Source organism: Vigna angularis, chromosome 5, assembly GCF_016808095.1.
Source record: "Vigna angularis cultivar LongXiaoDou No.4 chromosome 5, ASM1680809v1, whole genome shotgun sequence".
Lineage (NCBI taxonomy): Eukaryota > Viridiplantae > Streptophyta > Magnoliopsida > Fabales > Fabaceae > Vigna > Vigna angularis.
The window spans coordinates 39,460,849-39,477,470 of NC_068974.1; the positions used below are offsets into that span (position 1 = coordinate 39,460,849).

At 34.0% G+C, this 16,622-nt stretch overlaps 2 protein-coding genes and 1 pseudogene across 2 annotated transcripts; all 3 read right to left on the reverse strand.

Annotated features, from left to right (window-relative positions):
* Nucleotides 1-267: 267 nt before the first annotated feature.
* Nucleotides 268-3,194, reverse strand: LOC108339489 (disease resistance protein RPP13-like; annotated as a pseudogene).
* A 3,191-nt stretch (nt 3,195-6,385) lies between these two features.
* On the reverse strand, nt 6,386-9,366 carry LOC108339490 (disease resistance protein RPP13). Its single transcript, XM_052878269.1, has one exon. The coding sequence runs from the start codon at nt 9,059-9,061 to the stop codon at nt 6,386-6,388; it is 2,676 nt and encodes an 891-aa protein (XP_052734229.1). The 5' UTR covers nt 9,062-9,366.
* A 3,548-nt stretch (nt 9,367-12,914) lies between these two features.
* LOC128196509 (disease resistance protein RPP13-like) lies at nt 12,915-15,637 on the reverse strand. Its single transcript, XM_052877665.1, has one exon. The coding sequence runs from the start codon at nt 15,618-15,620 to the stop codon at nt 13,218-13,220; it is 2,403 nt and encodes an 800-aa protein (XP_052733625.1). The 5' UTR covers nt 15,621-15,637; the 3' UTR covers nt 12,915-13,217.
* Between the last annotated feature and the right edge of the window lie 985 nt (nt 15,638-16,622).

Sequence of the window (16,622 nt, forward strand, 5' to 3'; positions counted from 1 at the left end):
TTTTTATATTTTATAAAAAAATTAGTTAATATGTAAAATAATAAATAAATGGGTATAATAATCCTAGATACAAGTACTTACATTAATAAAACAAACTTATTAGGTATAAAATACAAATGAAAATAAATATATCAATGATAAAACTTTACTTGTCTTATATGTTCTTGTTATGTTAAAAAATATTTATTTAATGTCTTTTATTTAAACTAAATTTTAGAAAACCTTTCAATATTTAAAAATTATAAATATAACTAATTATTATTTAACTTTAAAAAGATAAAATTAAGATATTATTAATATTTCACATGTTACATTTTTTTACTCTATATAAAATACATCCATAAAATAAATAGCCAACTATTTGCTATAATAAATCTAAAACCTCTAATAAATATTTAAAATCCAATCACTGTCATCCCAAGGTGGATGATTACCTCTAACGACTTGAACTCTTGTTTCTAAAATTTGTAAGATGTGAGCTATTTGTTCTAAGGCTGTTTTTGAAATTTGCACTTTTCTCAATCCATTCAAAGAACAAAAATCAATTAGGAGATTATCTAATTGTTGACAATCGTGGATAATCACATTTTGAGTCTCTGCATGGCACCATTGCCTAATTTGCACTTTCCAAGTGACAAATATTTCATTTCCAACACTTCCAGCTGTGAGAAGCAACCAACCACACAGTTGAGGTCAATGGAACTCACATGGCAATCATCACCCAAAAGCTTCAAAATTTTGATGTTAGAGTGATTTCTCAAACCATTCATCCCCTCATTAGTAATGCACCTAATCTTTGACAATGATAACTCTGTAATGCTTGGGGGAAATATGACCTCAGAGGTTAGGAGGTTGAAAACATTATCAATCATCAATGTATTCAAATGCTTTAATTGTTGTAGGTTCTGCAATAAATTGTGTAACTCACCTTCATAACCAAAGATCTCCGCGTACAACCTCATCCTCTTAACATTGAGAAATGTTCCTTTCTTTATTAGAAATGTTGTTTGCGTATTGAGCATAAGACCAGAGATGGTTTGAAGATTCCACATCTTCTCATCTGATTCTGAACATCTTCCTCGCAACTTGATAGGCCTTGATGTATTCAAATGCCTTAAATGCTTGAGTTTCCATATTTGAGCAGGGAAAGAAATTGGACTCTCAAACCTATAAGTACCCAACTCTATGGTTTGTAGATTCCAAAGGTTAAGTATTGAATCTGGAACAAAGTTAACATTCCGTGAGTTTATTTTCAAGTACCTTAAGTGGTTGAAGTTCCCTAAATTGTAAGGGATGTTTTTGCACCTGTTAGGTCCAAAATCTAACACTCGAACCAATTTGAAGTCGTCCAAAAGCCATTTCCACTCTCTCCCACCAACATTATACTCCGATCCAAAGAAAAACAGGGAACGAATACATGAATGGTCATTGTTGCTTGACGAAATGTAGTGACCCATGTTACTCTGAATGGACAGTCTGCGAGGTTTGATGGGGATTAGAATGTTATTGTCTGTACAAATTTCAAACACTTTGTCTTCTTTGCTTTCTGATATGCAAAGATCTCGAAGAAGATCATGAATTTGACACCTTGCCAAACCTCCATTAGACTTCATTCTTGCTACTTGGACCAAACTTCGATCGATGAGCTCGTACAAGTAGTCTTCCGCAACATCATCTGGGTCTCTATTTCCTATATCTTGTATGAAACCCTCCGCAACCCATTTTTGCAATAATGGCGTAACAGGTATTTCAAAATCTTCAGGAAATAACCCAAGATAGAGAAAACATGGTTTTAGTCTCCTTGGCAAGTTGTCGGTAGCTGAGCTTCAGAACTATATCCTTCACTTGGGTCTCGTCTCGAGTGAGATACCAATTAACATGACCTACCACTTTAGACCATTCTCTATCCGACTTTTCCTTCTTTGCTAGCATCCCTGCTAAAACAATGATGGAGAGCGGCAAACCACGACAACTTTGAACCATCTGCTTTCCCAGGGTCTCCAAATCAGAAGGGCAGTTTTCACCCTTAAACACTTTCCTGCAAAACAACTCCCAACTTTCTTCTTCACTCAGAAATTGAAGATAGTGAGGAACATCATCACCAGCATGCAAGGCCACGGCTTTCAAACGACTAGTTATCAATATTCTGCTGCCTCTGTTGTTGTTTGGAAAAGCATCTTGCACCTCGTCCCAATCCTGCGTTTTCCACAAGTCATCTATCACCACAAGATACATTTTCCTCTCCAAGCAGTTCCGCACCTGTTTCTTCAGCTCTTCCTCACTCGGGCTGTTAACGTCTTCGACGCTTTTCTTACCCTTCTTGTTGCCTCTGCGTTGTTGTTCAGACTTTGGCATCAGATGCTGAAGAAGGCCAAGCAAAAGCTCCTTAACTCTGCACAAGTTTGAGATATAAACCCACGCGTGACAATCAAAGTGGTTCTTCACCTGGTCGCTATTATAGACCTTTCGGGCAAGAGTGGTCTTTCCCAATCCCCCCATGCCAACAATAGAGACAACTTTACGATTTGAACCACCTTCCTGGAGTCGCTTGACGACATCCTCGGAGTCCTGGACAAAGCCAACCACATGTTCTTCCTCCACGTCTCTTCTTAGCTTGTGCAGCGATTGCAACCTGTCCTTCTCCTCCTCCTCTTCTGCTGCAGATTGATTAGTGGTTTCTCCGAAAGCATCATATTTTTCCTTGTTGTCGCGTATCTCGTTGAGAGTGGTTTTGAGCTTGTCTATTTTTTGGGCTACGTCGTGGAGCAACCTTGCTTGGCCAAAGCCATGGAGCATCCTCCCCAGAACGGTTCTCCTATTGTAAATGGCAACTTTTGCTACGAAAGTGTCAATGACATCCTCAGCTAAGAGAGCCACATCTCTGATTTGGTTCAAAACAGTATGTTCCATTCCCTTCTTTCTCTTGGTGGAATTGAGAAGCTCTTTGATCATTTGAAGTTCGTACTGGAGGGACTGGACTCTGTCCTCCACGCCATACAGCAAGTTAGCTTCGCGTGCAGCAAGCTGGGCTAAGTGATCTAAAACAAAGGTAACTACATTCTCTGCCATTACAGCGTGGAGGAGCGTGTAGGTTTGGAAACTAGGTTTGTGGTTGGTGATGGAAGAAGAATAACAGGGATTTATGTTTATGACAGTACAACTGGCTTCAGTTTTTCCTCGTTATAAAATGAAATAGAATAATATATATCAGAGAATGGGTAAGAGATTGACTAAGAATATATTAAATTTTTTTAATATATTTCTCTAATTTTTTTAAAATATTAAAACATTTTAATTTAAATATGTAATACTCAAATATGTTTTTCCTTATAGTTATTTATATACAAAAGTATTTATACGAAGGTCGTCTACAAAATAAAGATAAAATAACAAGGTCTTGATGTTACATCTATTTAGACTCAGCTCCAAAATATGCATATCCACTGATCACATTGAAAACAACAGAATGGTAAGATACTCTAAGAGAGGTACTATTATATCACATCTTTAGATAAACATTCAACAAATCATACTGATATTAAACTATATATGTGTACACATTCATTTTTCAAATTATATTTCATGTTATTCAACTCCGTAATAGTTAAAGTCTTTTTCTAGTGTGATTAAATATAATCAACAAACTCTTTCATATATATTTTAATTATTATATATAATGTCATATTAACACCTTCCTGCTATGTTTATTGCAACTTGTATTCATTTACCTAAGAATATTTATATTTATGATATTAGACGTAATAGAATAATATATATTTAAGAGACTGATTTGTTTTTTTTCCCACATGTAGTTAATCTATACAGCCACTTGTTTATATGTTTAAAAAAATGGATGTAAGAGAGGAATAAATCCACTAGTGCAGAAATTATGACCAGAATCAATTATGTATTCGGAGAACAACACAAATATTATACCAAAATTTTATCAATCTTATTCATAAACTCCGATTCATATGTTATTACAAATTATGAAAATTAATTTTCTCAAACTTTCAATCGGACAATTCAAAATTTAACACAAACGATTAAAAGATTAATCGTTTGTGTTAAATTTCAAACGGGAACTAAGGGTCACTCAACGATTTGATACTTCTAATAAAACAACTAGTACATACATATTCAAAAACCAATAACACATGCATACTTTAGAGTAAAAAACATGCATACACAAAACCCAATTACATGCATACAAAAATTTATCAACCAACAAACTAACCTGAAAAGTAGATTCGAAATGAAAGAGAGGAAAATCAAGGAGGGAACGGCCTAAAACGTAGCCCAAAAACAGTCAAAAGTAGTCGTCCAAGAACACGTAAGACACTGCACAAAAACGGACCGAAAACGATTTTTAATCGATTCAAATCAAAGACATTTCATCACAGGGCAATGTAATCGGATTAAAAGTAAATTTAAACGGTCCAAAACAGAGAAAACGAACCTCGAAAATCAATGGCGCAGCAACAGCGTTCGCGGGGAAGACGATGAACAGTGAGCGTAACTGCTCGCGGGTTTGCGTTCCCCATTTTAATACTATTAGACGACGTCCGGCCCATAACTAATATGACGTCTTTAGGAATTTAAAATTGATATTCGCGGGGCTTTGAGACGTCCGTTAACGGGGCACAGACGTCTATAATATTATAGACGTCCGTCCCACCCCCAGCCGGACGTTTAAGAGATTGAAGAAAATGAACGCTTCAACTCCCCCCTATCAGTCCTTAAACGTCCGTGGTGTAGGGGGCGGACGTCTATAATATTATAGACGTCCGGGGCGGACGTTTGCGAGGCTAAACAAATGAACGCTTCAAGTTCCCATGTCAGCCCCTTAAACGTCCGTCATGATGAGCACGGACGTCTATAATATTATAGACGTCCGTGCCCCTCAGGACGGACGTTTAAGAGGTTGACATGGGAGTTGAAGCGTTCATTTGTTCAGCCTCGCAAACGTCCGTCCCCTCACACAATGGACGTCTAGAGTTTCACTTATTTACGAATATGCTACCAGTCAATTTTTTACGTTGGGACGAATACGGACGTCTATGTGGGACGTTAAAAGCCAATTCTGCACTAGTGACATCCGACTCCTAATTATTATAATAAATTTTTTAATTCAAAATTTATTATAATAATTATTGCAAAAGAAGGTTAATGGGACATCCGACTCCTAAAAAACAAAATTCATTTACCTTGGACAATGAATTCACGTAAACAAATATAAAAATTGAGTTTTTCTTATGAGATAAACATTAACGTATGAGTTTAACTAAGGTATTGTATTTTAATCCTAATTTTTACCACGGATGAAGTTTAATTAGACGTAAATTTACGTTTGGTCTCATATTTATTGACGTAAATTTATGTTAAATATTGTATTAATCAACGTAAACTTTAAAATTAAATAAAAAACGTTCATTTTGACTTAAATCCAAATTCTATGATTAGAAAAATGAAAAAACTATATCAATACAGATATTCTATTTATATTAAAATAATAATAATTTATTTAACTTAAATAATAATAAATCTAAAAAAAGTAGATTACAAATATTATATATCATCTTCTGTGTAAATGATCATTCATTCCTTCTTCAACATTTTTTTTGTCAATATAGTTAAAATATATAATATTTGATTGTATTGTAATTATTATTAATACAAAAGATAAATATGTGATAACATTTTTTTCAAGTTCCTAACACATTTATTTCAAAAACAAACATGATGAGAATTTTGGGAGTAGATTTATAGAAAGACACAATAATACTAATGAGACATGAATTATATCTAAATAAAAAATTGACATTATTTCTAACAAAGGATTAACATTTGATTATTTTTACTTATTTTTATAGTTATTTTTATTTTTATTTAATATTTATGTAATTATGATACATTTTTAATATTTGATAATGAAAAAAAAATGTGAATCCAACAAATCATTAATAATATTATGTTTATCTTATTTTGATTTTTATATTTTATAAAAAAATTAGTTAATATGTAAAATAATAAATAAATGGGTATAATAATCCTAGATACAAGTACTTACATTAATAAAACAAACTTATTAGGTATAAAATACAAATGAAAATAAATATATGAATGATAAAACTTTACTTGTTTTATATGTCCCTATTATATTAAAAAATATTTATTCAATGTATTTTATTTAAAATAATATTTAGAAAACCTTTAAATATTTAAAAAATATAAATATAGCTAATTATTATTTAAATTTAAAAAGACAAAATTAAGATATTATTAATATCTCACATTGTTACATTTTTTTACTTTATATAAAATACATCCATAAAATAAATAACCAACTATTTGGTATAATAAATCTCAAACTTATAGTAAATATTTAAAATCCAATCTCTGACATTTTAGGATAATACCCTCTAACGACTTGAACTCCATTGTATCTTTCTAAAATTTGTAAGAAGGGATCTAGTTGTTCTAAAGGAGTTTCTGTTATTTGTACTTTCCTCAGTCCTTTTAAAGATTGAAACCCAATTACGAGATGATATAAATATTGACAACCCTGGATACTCACATTTTGAAGTCTCTGCATTGCACCATTACCTAATTTGCACTTTCGAATTGACAAATATTTCATTTCCAACACTTCCAGCTGTGGGAAGCCGCCATCCCCACAATTGAGGTCAATGGAACTCTTAGACCATTCAACACCCAAAAGTCTCAAAATTTTGATTTTGGAGTGATTTCTCAAACCATTCATCCCCTCATCAGTAATGCACTTAATCCTTGATAACCACAACTCTGTAATGCTTGGGGGAAATATGACCTCAGAGGTTAGAAGGTCTAAGACATTATAAATCATCAATGTATTCAAATGCTTTAATTGTTGTAGGTTTTGCAATAAATTGGGTAATTCACCTTCAAAACCGTGGGTCTCCATGTACAACCCCATCTTCTTAATGTTGGGAAATGTTCCTTTCTTTATTAGAGATGTTGCTTGTGTGTTGAGTATAAGGGGAGAGATGGTTTGAAGATCCCACATCTTCTCATTTGATTCTGAATATCCTCCTCGCAACTTGATAGGCCTTGATGTATTCAAATGCCTTAAATGTTTCAGTTTCCACATTTGAATAGGAAAAGAAATTGGACTGTCATACCCTAAAATACCCAAGTCTATGGTTTGTAGATTCCAAAGTTCAAGTATTGAATCTGGAACAAATGTAGCACGCGTTGAGTTTATTCTCAAGTACCTTAAGTGGATGAAGTTCCCTAAATTGGACGGGATCTTTTGGCACCTGTTAGATCCAAACTCTAAGACTCGAACCAATTTGAAGTCGTCCAAAAGCCATTTCCACTCTCTCTCACCAACATCATACTCTGGTCCAAAGAAAAACAGGGAACGCATACATGAATGATTATTGTTGCTTGAAGAAATGTAGTGACCCATGTCACTGTGAATGGACAGTATGCGAGGTTTAGTAGGGATTAGAATGTTATTGTTTGTGCAAACATCAAACACTTTGTCCTCTTTGCTCTCTGAAATGCAAAGATCTCGAAGAAGATCATGAACCTGACACCTCTCATAACCTCCATTAAACTTCACTCTTGCTACCTGGACCAAACTACGATCGATGAGCTCGTACAAGTAGTCTTCCGCAACATCATCTGGGTCTCTATTTCCTATATCTTGTATGAAACCCTCCGCAACCCATTTTTGCAATAATGGCGTAACAGGTATTTCAAAATCTTCAGGAAATAACCCAAGATAGAGAAAACATGGTTTTAGTCTCCTTGGCAAGTTGTCGTAGCTGAGCTTGAGAACTATATCCTTCACTTGGGTCTCATCTCGAGTCAGATACCAATTAACATGACCTACCACTTTAGACCATTCTCTATGTGACTTTTCCTTCTTCGCTAGCATCCCTGCTAAAACAATAATGGAGAGCGGCAAACCACGACAACTTTGAACCATCTGCTTTCCCAGGGTCTCCAAATCAGAAGGCCAGTTTTCACCTTTAAACACTTTCCTACAAAACAACTCCCAACTTTCTTCTTCAGTCAGGAATTGAAGATAGTGAGGAACATCATCACCAGCATGCAAGGCCACGTCTTTCAAACGACTAGTTATCAATATTCTGCTGCCGTTGTTGTTGTCTGGAAAAGCATCTTGCACCTCATCCCAATCCCGGCTTTTCCACAAGTCATCTACCACCACGAGATACCTTTTCCTCTCCAAGCATTTCAACACATGTTTCTTCAGCTCATCCTCACTCAGGTTGTTAACGTCTTCGACGCTTTTCTTACCCTTCTTATTGCCTCTGCGTTGTTGTTCAGACTTTGGCATCAGATGCTTAAGAAGGCCAAGCAAAAGCTCCTTAACTCTGCACTCGTTTGAGACATAAACCCACGCGTGACAATCAAAGTGGTTCTTCACCTGGTCGCTCTTATAGACCTTTCGGGCAAGGGTGGTCTTTCCCAATCCCCCCATGCCAACGATAGAGACAACTTTACGATTTGAATCACCTTCCAAGAGTCGCTTGACGACATCCTTGGAGTCCTGGACAAAGCCAACCGCATGTTCTTCCTCCACGTCTCTTCTTAGCTTGTGTAGCGATTGCAACCTTTTCTCCTCCTCCTCATCTTCTGCTGCGGATTGATTAGTGGCTTCTCTGAAAGCATCATATTTGTCCTTGTTGTCGCGTATCTCGTTGAGAGTGGTTTTGAGCTTGTCTATTTTTTGGGCTACGTCGTGGAGCAACCTTGCTTGGCCAAAGCCATGGAGCATCCTCCCCAGACTGGTTCTCCTATTGTAAATGGCAACTTTTGTTACGAATGTGTCGATGACATCCTCAGCTACTTGGGCCACATCTCTGATTTGGTTCAAAACAGTATGTTCCATTCCCTTCTTTGTCTTTGTGGTGTTGAGGAGGTCTTTGATCATTTGAAGTTCGTACTGGAGGGACTGGACTCTGTCCTCCACGCCATACAGCAAGTTAGCTTCTCGTGCGGCAAGCTGGCCTAAGTGATCTATAACAAAGGAAACTACATTCTCTGCCATTACAGCGTGGACGAGCGTGTAGATTTGGACACTGGGTTTGTGGTTGGTGATGGAAGAAGAATAACAGGATTTAACAAGGTACCAGAAAAAGCAACACAGTGTAGCTTGCAGCCAGATACGAAAGAATGTCCAAATATATATATATATATATATATATATATATATATATATATATATATATATATATATATATATATATATTATGGAAAGTGATTGCAATAAAGAATTTATAAAGACTTCGGTTGAAGACTTGAGGTTTTATTTTTCCATTTACTTGGTGTGAACCATGAACGTGGTTCAGTTTTGAAGCTTCCCCTGAAGTGCATAATGGCAGCTTCATTCATTTTAAAAGTTGAAATATTTATTACGATACAATATTTCATTTTGCTAAGTTCATACTCTCGGTAGTTAGGCACCTTCCTGTTATGTGCACTGTACCTTCAACTCATTTCACTAACAATATTTATATATCAACGTCATTCTCCACAATAATTAGCTCTTTTTTATTAGATTTATATGTTAACATTTATATATCAAATTATTTCATCTAAAAGATTAAACATTTAAATTAATTTTATTTTATTAGATAGAATGATTTAATATAAAATTTTTTAAAAAAATTTAACGTTAATATAAAAAAAACTTAATTGAATCAAATAAAAATTAATAATTTAATTAAACTTTTTATAAGAATTAAAAGACAAAAAAAAATTATAACACATATTAGTTTCTTAAAGACGATAAATGAATTTATTTACTAAAACGCATACTAATATTGATAAAAGACCAAAATTGATTTAATATATTAATTACTGATCAATTTAAATAGTTAAAATTTTGATAGTTAATGTCAATGATTAATTTAAGCTGTAATTACTAATTATAATTTTTTATTTTTAATAGTAATTATTTTAAAAACCAATAATTTTTATTTATAAATTATTATCTAAACTAATCACTATAATCATTAATATTTATATTTTTAAGTGTCTTAAATTAGTTGTTTAAATATTTGAATGTAGTTCATTCAAACCTTTTCTCAATTTCAACTATGATAATAGGAGAACTTTCTTTTCCAATTTCAATCAATTTTTTCGTTTACACGTAATTGTATTGCATTATTTTTCTGAGTTAAGGTTTCCTACAAACAATTTTTAGATTTTTCTTTTAATATTTCGTATGGTTGTTTCAATTTAGTTTGTATAAACAGTGCTAAATCATCAACGTATTTCTCTTATTTTTTAAAAAAAATTTAAAACATTTTAATTTAAATATGTAACACTCAAATATGCTTTTCCTTATAGTTATTTATATAAAAAAGTATGTATACGAAGGTCGTCAACAAAATAGACATAAAAGAAGGTCTTGATGTTACATCTATTTAGACGCAGCTCCAAATATTCATCCATAACAACAACACAATGGTAGAAGAGAGTTGTTATTATATCACATCTTTAGGTAAACATTCAACAAAGAATAGTCAAGTCATCTACACTATATTAAACTATATTTGTACACATTCATTTTTCATATTATATTTCATGTTATTCAATTACCAAACACTCGTTTACATCTTTTTTCTTGATCCGTTTACGTTATTTTGAACACACTTAATCAAATTCTTTTATGTTTTTAATGTTCGAACTCTAAATCATTAGATAAATATCTATAAAAAACATTCCGATATTCAAATTAGTAATCTAACAAAAACGGATAATACAGTAAAATCTTATATAAATCATTTCTTTAAATAAACATTAAACAAATCATACTGAATCACTGTTATCATTTGTCAAGTCATCTGCACTATATTAAATTATATCAATCACTGTTATTCTTTGTCAAGTCATCTATACTATATTAAACAATACATGTACACAATATTCATTTTTCAAATTAAATTTCATGTTATTCAACTCTGTAATAGTTAAAGTCTTTTTCTATTGTGATTAAATATAATCACCAAAGTCTTTCATATATAAATATTTTAATTATATTTATATATATAATGCATATTAGTCACACCTTCCTGCTATGTGCATTGCAACTTGTATTCATTTACCTTAGAATATTTATATTTATGATATTAGACGTAATAGAATAATATATATGTAAGAGACTGATTTGTTTTTTTTTTCTTTTTTTCACATTATGTGAGTAGTTAATCTATACAGCCACTTGTTTATATCAAATTGCAAACATGCCACTTCAACCTCCGTTTTCTATACTTTAAATATATATTTCGCTCCGACTTGGATCAAATTCACTAAATATATATCTTTAAATTTTTCATCACTAATATATCTGACATACAATATCAAAATTTATCAATATACTTAATATGTTGATTAATTTGTTTTGGTTAACTAAGAAGGTCAAACTAAATTTATTAAAAGGTTTAAATGAAATAAAGACTATTGTTTCGGATGTGTAGGGTTGTATTATCTTAAATCTCCAAGTCCTCTTACGTTTGCGCTCCTGTAGATAGTCCTTTCTCCTTAGATCGTTGATTTCCCTTTTGATCCAGGGGAGAGACCTGCAAAAGATTCTCCGATGCCAAAGTCAGTTCAGAGCAATGGCTTTCTTTCAAGAATAGCAATGAATGTGCATTCAATGTAATCTATCTACCACTCACCCTGGACTTGTATTTATAGTTTTCGCTATGGGTTTGGGATTAGTGAGAAGTTAATCACGGCCCAAACAGCCCAATAGCTTCTAATTTCTACTTACCTTAAGCCAAGTTGATTAGTGACGTGACAGGCCGTTTTCGCGGGACTTATACTCTGGGCGGCCGGCTTCGGGCGAGTGTTGATTTAGGGGACATGGGCGTCCGCCCTGTCATGTTCAATCCTCCACATTAATCAATAGAAAGGTAGTTTCCCAGGTCTCGAATGTTGAAATGGGTGGACGATCCATTTGCTGCTTCGATGACGTGGGCGTTGAAATGGGGGGACGGTCCATTTGCTGCTTTGATGACGTGTCGTTGAAATGGACGGACAGTCCATTTACTGCTTCGATGACGTGAGCGTCCTTTCATATGGCGTCTGGTCCTTGCTGGTACAACTATTATAATTTTTAGTATATAATATAGTGCTTTTAGTACACGTATTTTATTTTTAAATAAGGGGATGAAGTTTTATATTTAAAATGGTCAGTCAACAAATATCATATTTTTTAATTGTTTAGATATATAAGTATATAAATGAGAAAATGATAATAAAAGAACGACCATGGTAGAGTTTCATATATTTAAATAAATGGATGTCAGAGACGAATAAATCAACCATGGTAGAGACGAATAATAAAAAAACATAAGACAATATATTTATGACCTTATATATTGTTCAATATTTTTATCTTTACTTAACGTTGAATTTAGATTCATTTAAATTTTTCATTAAAACACATGAACAATAAAATGTCATCGTGATAGGTTATTCATTTTACTGAACACATTGCAAGTACTCGTCAATTCCTTTTCTATTACTCCTAACGTTGATGTGCATTCATTCAACTTTGATTTATAACTATATATATTACAGACTCCATTGTCATATATAGATAATACAATACAATTCTCATTTTTCTAGTTCAGATTAAGTTCCAACTCATTTAAGTTAACATTTACCTTAATTTATTAACACATGCAAATTAAATCTATTGTTTTAAATTTGATAAAATTTGACATTGTTGTCCAAAAGTTGTGATAGGTATGTATAGAATAACATTAAATGATTTTTGAATTGAAATTACTCAAATTTTAAGGTTAAACTTAATATGTATACATTAGCAAATTATGAAAAAGTATTTTTTTTTTTCAAAAATGTTTAACCAGACAATTGAAGACTTAGCATTAAATGAATAATGTTTAATCATTTTTACTAAATCTCAAATTAAAACTAAGATTTGCTAACATCAATACAATATTTATTTAATTAAATATAGACCTAGCACAGCACGAACACTTCCTCTTCAGTCTTCTTGCATTCTTCATCGTGCCCGACCTTAGCACAAAGCTTCCTCTTCGAAAATGAAATGGTGCAGTGAATGACAAAATGAGTCAAATGAAATCAGAGACAGCAAAGTGAAATCAGAGAGAGAAAGACTTTACTAAAACCCAACGTTTCATTTAGCGCGTAAATGACCGAATCACCCTTCAGCAAAGTCCTAGAATTTGGGCCCTGTGAAAGTATTCTTTTTCTTTGTTGAAATTGATAACAACTTCAACTCCATTTGTTTCCAAATTATGTAAGAAGTGAGTCACTTGTTCTGAGAGAGATTCTCTTGTAGTGATGCAAATCACTAATTTATTCAAATGCTTCAATAGTTCTAAGCTTTGCAATAAATTAGGTAATTCATCTTCATCATCATTAATCTCCATCCTCTTAATATTGGGGAATGTTCCTTTCTTTATTAGAGATGTTGCTTGCTCATTGAGTACAAGACTAGAGATGGTTTGAAGATTCCACATCTTCTGATCTAATTCTGAACATCTTCCTCTCAACTTGACATTCAATCCAACATTAAAATGTCTTAAATGTTTGAGTTTCCACATTTGAACAGGAAAAGAAATTGAATCAATGCTATAAGGCCACCAATTACTCCACTCTATGGTTTGTAGATTCCAAAGGTTAAGTATTGAATCTGGAACAAATGTAATATCATCTGACTCTATTCTCAAGTACCTTAGGTGGGTGAAGTTCCCTAAATTGGAAGGGATCTTTAGGCACGAGTTAGATCCAAAGTCTAACACTCGAACCAATTTGCACTCGTCCAAAAGCCATTTCCACTCTCTCCCACCAACATTATACCGTGGCCCAAAAAGAAACAGGGAACGAATACATGAATGGTCATTGTTGCTTGAAGAAATGTAGTGACCCATGTCACTGTGAATGGACAGTCTGCGAGGTTTGGTAGGGATTAGAATGTTATTGTCTGTGCAAACTTCAAACACTTTCTCCTCTTTGCTCTCTGATATGCAAAGATCTCGAAGAAGATCATGAACCTGACACGTCTCCAAACGTCCATTCAACATCACCCCGGCTACCAAACTACGATCAATGAGCTCGTACAAGTAGTCTTCCGCAACATCATCTGGGTCTCTATTTCCTGTATCTTGTATAAAACCCTCTGCAACCCATTTTTGCAATAATGGCATAACAGGTATTTCAAAATCTTCAGGAAATAACCCAAGATAGAGAAAACATGGTTTTAATGCTCTTGGCAAGTTGTCGTAGCTGAGTTTGAGAACTATATCCTTCACTTGGGTCTCATCTCGAGTCAGATACCAATTAACATGACCTACCACTTTAGTCCATTCTCTCTGTGATTTTTCTTTCTTGGCTAGCAGTCCTGCTAAAACAATGACGGAGAGCGGCAAACCACGACAACTTTGAACCATCTGCTTTCCCAGGGTCTCCAAATCAGAAGGGCGATTTTCACCCTTAAACACTTTCCTGCAAAACAGCTTCCAACTTTCTTCTTCACTCAGGAATTGAAGATAGTGAGGAACATCATCACCAGCATGCAAGGCCACCTCTTTAAAACGACTAGTTATCAATATTCTGCTGCCGTTGTTGTTGTCCGGAAAAGCATCTTGCACCTCATCCCAATCCTGCCTTTTCCACAAGTCATCTACCACCACAAGATACCTTTTCGTCTCCAAGCAGTTCCACACCTGTTTCTTCAACTCTTCCTCATTCATGTTGTTAATGTCTCCAGAGCTTTTCTTACCTTTCTTGCTGCTTTTGCGTTGTTGTTCAAAATTTGGCATCAAATGCTTAAGAAGGCCAAGCAAAAGCTCTTTAACTCTACACTCGTTTGAGACATAAACCCACGCACGACAATCGAAGCGATCGTTCACCATGCTGCTGTTATAGACCTTTCGGGCAAGGGTGGTCTTCCCCAATCCCCCCATGCCAACGATAGAGACAATTTTAAGATTCGAACCACCTTCCTGAAGTCGCTTGACGACGTCCTTGGAGTCCTGGACAAAGCCAACAACATGTTCTTCCTCCACGTCTCTTCTTAGCTTGTGCAGCGATTGCAACCTTTCCTTCTCCTCCTCTTCTTCTGCTGTGGATTGATTAGTGGCTTCTCTAAAAGCATCATATTTGTCCTTGTTGTCGCGTATCTCGTTGAGAGTGGATTTGAGCTTGTCTATTTTTTGGGCTACGTCGTGGAGCAACCTTGCTTGGCCAAAGCCACGGAGCATCCTCCCCAGAATGGTTCTCCTCTTGTAAATGGAAACTTTGGCTACGAATGTGTCGATGACATCCTCAGCCATGTGGGCCACATCTCTGATTTGGTTCAAAAGAGTATGTTCCATTCCCTTCTTTCTCTTTGTGGTATTGAGGAGGTCTTTGATCATTTGAAGTTCGTACTGGAGAGACTGGACTCTGTCCTCCACACCATAGAGCAAGTTAGCTTCTCGTGCGGCAAGCTGGGATAAATGATCCAAAACAAAAGAAACTACACTCTCTGCCATTACAGCATAGACGAGCGTGTAGATTTGGATAATGGGTTTGTGGTTGCGATACTGTTTAGCTTGCAATGGCATAATGCATACTATGAAAAGTGGCTGCAATAAATAACAGCAATTTTTATAAATGGAAAGTGGGAAATAACGTGTGAAATGAGTGTAAAAACCGTGTTAAAATATATTTTCTCGATAAATAATGCACCAGGAAAAACAATACCGTGTAGCTGGCAATACAATAAAAAGAAGAAAAATAATACTTTATTGGTCCATTGACTTTGAGTCAACCATGACTAGTCAACCATGGCATCTTCCTGCTATGAGCATTGCAATTTCTACCCATTTGCCTTTAAGATATTTTCATTTATGACAGTACATCGTATTCAAATTGCTTACTTTAAATACATGTTTGTCTTGTATACTTTAAATACACGTTTGTCTTGGATGTACGAGACGAATAACTCAACCGAAATACTTGTGTTTACTATAACACTCTAAAAAAAATCAAGTATTACACGCGATTGAATATTTTAAATAACGATACTTTACTATTTTATTTTAAAAATATCAAAAATATAAATAAAATTTTATAAGAAACTTCATCGTTTAAGAAGTTTTATTTTTAATACTTCTTTGTTTAAAATTTTTTGAATCTTCTTTTTAAAAATTCTAACTCTCTACTTATTTATAGGAAGATCAAAGATTGTTTGAAGGTTTCTTGAGACAAATTTAACACACTTTAGCGAAATTAATGATAAAGAAAGCAATTAAATCTTTTAAAAAATTCATTTATAGCAATAAAATGTGAACCTGATATGGTTACCATACCACATAATGCATCAAACTCAACCTTGAGATTATTATAACATTACTGTTTCGGGTGTAGGGTCAACTAACTGTCAACTCCTTCATAATTTCCTCTCTAACCATTTGGAGGAGTATCTGTCAAAGGCTCTTTGATGCTTAAGTTAGCAAATAGTCCATACGGATCAAAGCAAAAATATTAAATGCACAGTAAAATGGGATCACGTACATCTTACCTTTGATATTTATTTATAATTTTTGAGATGAGTTTAAGATCAG